Source organism: Mesitornis unicolor, unplaced genomic scaffold (assembly GCF_000695765.1).
Source record: "Mesitornis unicolor isolate BGI_N332 unplaced genomic scaffold, ASM69576v1 scaffold43337, whole genome shotgun sequence".
Taxonomy (NCBI): Eukaryota; Metazoa; Chordata; class Aves; order Mesitornithiformes; family Mesitornithidae; genus Mesitornis; species Mesitornis unicolor.
Window position 1 is genome coordinate 3724 of NW_010196664.1, and position 5301 is coordinate 9024.

The window sequence follows — 5301 nt, forward strand, 5'->3', positions numbered from 1 at the left end:
AGAAGAGCCTGGCTCCATCCTCGTGACACTCACCCTTGAAATATTTATAACCATGAATGAGGTCTCCCCTCAGTCTCCTCTTCTGCAAACTAAAGAGCCCCAGCTCCCTCAGCCGCTCCTCAGAAGGGAGATGCTCCACTCCCTCCATCATCTTTGTAGCCCTACGCTGGACTCTCTCCAGCAGTTCCTGTCCTTCTTGACCTGAGGGCCCAGAACTGGACACAATATTCCAGATGTGGTCTCACCAGGGCAGAGCAGAGGGGGAGGAGAACCTCTCTGCCCTACCTTTTAGACTCTCTGATAACTTGATCCACGCAGTAAAATAATTTGCTCTCATTTATGCTGGACTAGCGTAGCTTATATTACTCTTACTATAGGATCTCTGCTGCTCTAGTGAGATGGACTCCACTCCAGCCATTGTAAGATGCAGCTGAATTTATCAAAGTTACTTTCATAGTGCTACTTTTCCCCACAGAGGACACTTCACTTTCTTTTCTTCAATTGATTCCGTGCCACAGTTTCCCTGCAAGTCGAATATTTTGGGAAAGCAAAGCCAATATTTTTGGCCACAGGAGCCTGACTTTGGGATGGTTTCTGCTCAAGTGTGGGGCATTTGGACCAAAGCGACGTGGGCAGAGCTCGTTCCTAAGTCGCTTCAGGAATCTCCCACCACTTTTTACGTGGTTGTCCGCATCTGCTTGCCAAATAAACTCAATATCTCACTGCAAGGGAGGAAATAAATATGAAGCACCTAATGATTTTGGCACACTTGGGGCTGCAAAGCCTGGCCCGGTGTTAACTCTTGAGATAAAGACAAACTCTCAGAGGCCATTTCTTTTCATGGACTCCAGAGCTTCTCCTGCTTGACCATTGCTTTTGCTGCGAGTGTAATTTTTTGCATGACATTTCACAGCAGCAGAGGCCCATGAACCACTGCAGCAGAGGCCTTGGTTCTCACACAGAGATCGAGATGTTTTCATAGCCATCACTCTGATGGCTGAGAAAATATTGCCCGAAGGAGGGGCTCTGTTTTCCTATCGTTTCCAGTGCCTTTTGTGGGGTAATGTGGGTTAGAATTTGCAGTATCCAGCAGAAGGGGAAGAAAGATATTTGCGTTGATGGGGGAACGGCCTCGTATATCGGATTTGAAGTCCTCTGGAAGTGGTGTGGCTGGCTGTAGGTGCGTAACCCTTGTGTTGCTGTCCAGCAGGGTGGAGAAGCGGAAGGTGACCGACCCTGTGGGCGCCCTAAAGGAGAAGTACCTGCGGCCCTCCCCGCTGCTCTTCCACCCCCAGGTAAGGCCGTGTCGGTTAACGCCAACGAGTCCGAGGTGGTGCTGGTCCATCACCAAAAGGTGGTGGAGACCCTGATGTGGGTGGGGGGTGCCAGCCCCTCAGTGCAGGACCAGGCCTTCCCCGCAGCGTTGGAAAGGCACAGCCACATCCATGACTGTCCCCATAAACAACCCCTGTTCACAATTCCAGGATGTCAGGAGTTGGAAGGGCCCTGGAGAGCTCCCCCAGTGCAACCCCTGCCAGAGCAGGATCACCAGAGCAGTCACACAGGAACACGGCCAGGGCTTTGGGTGTCTCCACACAAGGAGACTCCACAACCTCTCTGGGCAGCCTGGGCCATGCTCCATAACCCTCACACTCACAAAGTTTGTCCTCATCTTCAGCTTGAACCTCCTGTGCTCCAGCTTGGGACCATTGCCCCTTGTCCTGGCATTGGCCATCCCAGAGCAGAGCCTGGCTCCTTCCTCCTGACACTGCCCTTTCCCAATGGATCCCCAGGAATGAGGGCACCCCTCAGTCTCCTCTGCTCCAAACTCAAGAGCCCCAGCTCCCTCAGCCGCTCCTCAGCAGGAGATGCTCCACTCCCTCCAGCATCACAAACCCCTCATCTCATAGACAACACCTCAGTTCTCCGAGAAGCGATGCTGCTCATGCCCGCAGCATCCCCTGCTCTGTAAGGATAACGCAGCGGGTTCGGCCCGAAATCCACAGCCACCAAGCACCCTCTGTCCCCCGCTGTGACCACGCTGGGCTCTGCGGTCATTACTGTGCTCTCCTTTATATTCGCGTGCATTGTTCTCCTCCGATAGCGTTTCCCACCTTAGATAAATAACTCGCAGGTTTGTGAAAGCTGGATCCTGGTTGCTTTCACAGCTAAACTTAGTTCCCTCATTGTTTCGCATCAGTCTCAGAGTTTGGTTAATAACTTCCCCCGATTTTTCCTCCGTCCCGGCTGGATAATGGTGACAGGCTGGCCAGGAACATCCTGTGTTTGTGTGAGTTAGAATAGGGGATATCTGCCTGTAAAGAATCTGATAGCGGGGAGGAGCCAGCGTGGCACAGCAACCCAGCGAGACGATGAGAAACGTCGGGACCCCGAGCGGGAGCGCGCGTTGGGTGGAAGGCTGTTAACATTGTTCCCGAAATCCTGACCACGTCCCCTTCCCACGGCAATGAAAAGATGTGGAAGGTCTGGTTATCTCTAACTGCTTATCACGCAGAATAGCCTAAAATTTACAATCACTCCAGCCCGAAACTTCCTGATAACCGGGTTTTAATACGGCGGGTTGCTGTGCGGAGATCACTTGATCTGGGGAGTCGCTGTTCCCATGCTCTGTAATCGGGCCGGTATCTCAGATACTCACAGTGAACCAGGACAGGTCACTTGCTGGAGGATATGTGAGGTTTTTACTGCCACATCCCCATCTGATGTTATCCTGCATCTTTTCCTAAGGAATAATATTTTCAGAGGCTTCTGTTTCCTTCATCAGGACCAGCATCCATACACCAGGTCAGCTGGAGGCATGCACTACCTGTGTTTGTGGTCTCAGCCTTATCTCCCATGAATCATTCCCCAGCTCCCATAGATTAAACCAAGAAGTGACAAAGCCTGAGCATTCAGAAGATGCTTTTCCTCTCTCAAAATGCACTTCAGGCACCTTTTCCATCTCAGCCACTCCTGGACAGCAGTTTCTCTGCCCTGACGGGAGTTATTCTTACATAGTCTAGTTTAAACTGAACCTCCAAACAACATAAATAAACGGTGTGACTTTGTGATAACTTAATGGAAAGCCTCTCCTCACCTGTTAAGTTCATTTTCTTCTCCCCTTTCTTTTTTATGATAGCCAGGCAGCCGTTCCCTAAATAGCAAAGTGCCTTTACCGCCGCAGCGGCCGGGGCCGCTTTACAATGAGCCCGAGGCGGCGCGGCGCTCTAAGTGCCGCAAGAGCAGGGCTCAACAAAAGCCACCTCCAGGTACCCGGCGCGGGGCCGAGCGGCTCGGCGCTGAAAGATCCGCAGAGTGTTTTAAGGCGATGGTTTTGTTACATGACTGGCAGCTGGGGCAGAGCTTTTGCTGTAAATGATCAAGTAACCTTTTCAAGAGGCTGCCGCTAAGTATTGCTTACTATTTATCATGGGCTGCGAGCCTCCGACTAAGGGGCCGTGGATCTATTATGGAGAAATGGGTTTTACTACTCCTCTTTTTTTTTACAGCTTATGAATGGTTGTCAGCCTTCCACAATGTACTCCTGGGTGATTAAGACAGCTTTTTCTATTTTTTTCTTGGTAGTCATACATTTTAAACAATATCTTGGCTCTCTTCCCCCCCCTCCCCATTCCCTGCCCCGAGCCCGGTTTAATAAAGTGTAAACGTGCAAAAGGTCAGCCCTTCCTGTACAATAGAGCATCCAGATTTGATATATGGCTTCCTACCGCCTTCCGCTCGCGGGGTGCTCCCGGGGGTGTCACCGCGGCCAGGAGGCAGCTTTATTGCTGCCGGGTTGGGTTTGTCCCTGCTTTCTGCTGGGTGTCTCCAAAGCAAAACTAAAACCGAGCGTTGGAGGTGTTGGCGTAGTCCTCTGAGTTGCGTTTCTTGGGTCTGGGTTTCCTGCTCTGCTTCTGATGGAAGCAGAAGTGGTTTTCTGTAGGTGGGATTTTTATCCGTATCCTTTTATCTGCACACAGACTGACTTTTTTCTTTCCTCTTTTGCTCTCCCGTGTCTCCAGGGTTTTTCCCCTTTCTCCCTCTTTGTGGAGGTGTTTAGCCCCAGGTCTATGTGAGAACGTGGCCAAGTCTCACAAACTGGTGCTGGTAAAGGCACCATGATCCCTTCCCTCGGTGTCACCTCCTCCAACAGGCGTCAGCGCGAGGGTTGTGGTCCTGCACACCGTGACACATCCAGCCCTGGCTCCCATAGCGTACTCTGGCTGGAATTCCCTTTCGCTCCAGGAAGCCCAACCATCTCCCACCCCTCCTCCCATCACCTTTACTGCCTCCTGAACCTTTCTTATGCGCAATTAAAACATTGGTCTCCTCGCTAGGCAAACTCTGTGGACCCGCTCTGTCCTGGGTCTGATCTCAACTCTTCCTCAGCTGCTCCTCATCCATCTCCATCTCCATCCATCCCTATCCATCCCCATCTGTCCCCATCCATCCATTCCCATCATCCTTCTCCATCCCCATGCATCCATCCATCCCTCCATCCCGCCTTCCCCTATGCTCCCTCCCACTCCACTTTGGCCAGGGTTCTTCTCCTCCTGCCCCAAAACTTCTCTGTCCTCTCTAACCTTGGTTTTCTATGTGCCATAGCTCACTGCCACCACCCCCCTGAGCCCCTGGGAGGGTGATGGATGCCCTGGGAGAACTCAAACCAAGACTTTTTGAGTTTGAGAGCAGGGTTTGGGTGGGGAGTTCTACATCCAGCGGTTGACCCTGGTGCCCAATTTCAGTGTCAGCCCTGGGCAAAGGGAAGCCGAGCGTATTCTGAGGTAGTTTTTAATCAGAAGTGCTGGAAGTCAGCACATGAAGGTAAACAAGCGCCCGATTTCTGAGCTCTAACGCTCACTGCGTGGCTGTTCCAGCTGTGTATTTTCAGATTTCTCCCAGCCCCATACGCCGTTCCTCTCTTTCCTGGCTGGGCTCAGTGGCTCCGTTTCCTATGGCACAGCGCACTCCTGAGAGCAGCAGCAAGCACCAGCAACAGCGACCAACGCAGGAGCGCTGAAAGACGTGTTTAGTGCGTCGGCTCTTGTCCCTCGTGGGGTTTTTCTGACGTGAGCTCTTGCCTTGCACCTGCAGATGTCAGCCATAGAGACGATGACGGAGAAACTGGAGAGCTTCGCGGCCATGAAGGCGGACACCGGCTCCTCCCTGCAGCCCCTTCCGCACCACCCCTTCAACTTCCGCTCCCCGCCGCCCACGCTGTCCGACCCCATCCTACGCAAGGGCAAGGAGCGCTACACCTGCAGGTGAGGGCCGGGGTACCCCCAAAAACGGGGCCGTGAC

General features: G+C 52.6%; 1 protein-coding gene across 1 annotated transcript in view; it reads left to right on the forward strand.

Moving 5' to 3' along the window:
- Positions 1 to 5268, forward strand: part of LOC104543849 (PR domain zinc finger protein 16-like) — a gene marked incomplete at its 5' end in the record, with an annotated part of 8985 nt that extends 3717 nt beyond the window's left edge. The window contains 2 exons of the mRNA XM_010188553.1: positions 1211 to 1295; positions 5095 to 5268. Coding sequence (XP_010186855.1) covers positions 1211 to 1295; positions 5095 to 5268 — 259 coding nt within the window. The remainder of the gene's footprint in view (positions 1 to 1210; positions 1296 to 5094) is intronic.
- Between the last annotated feature and the right edge of the window lie 33 nt (positions 5269 to 5301).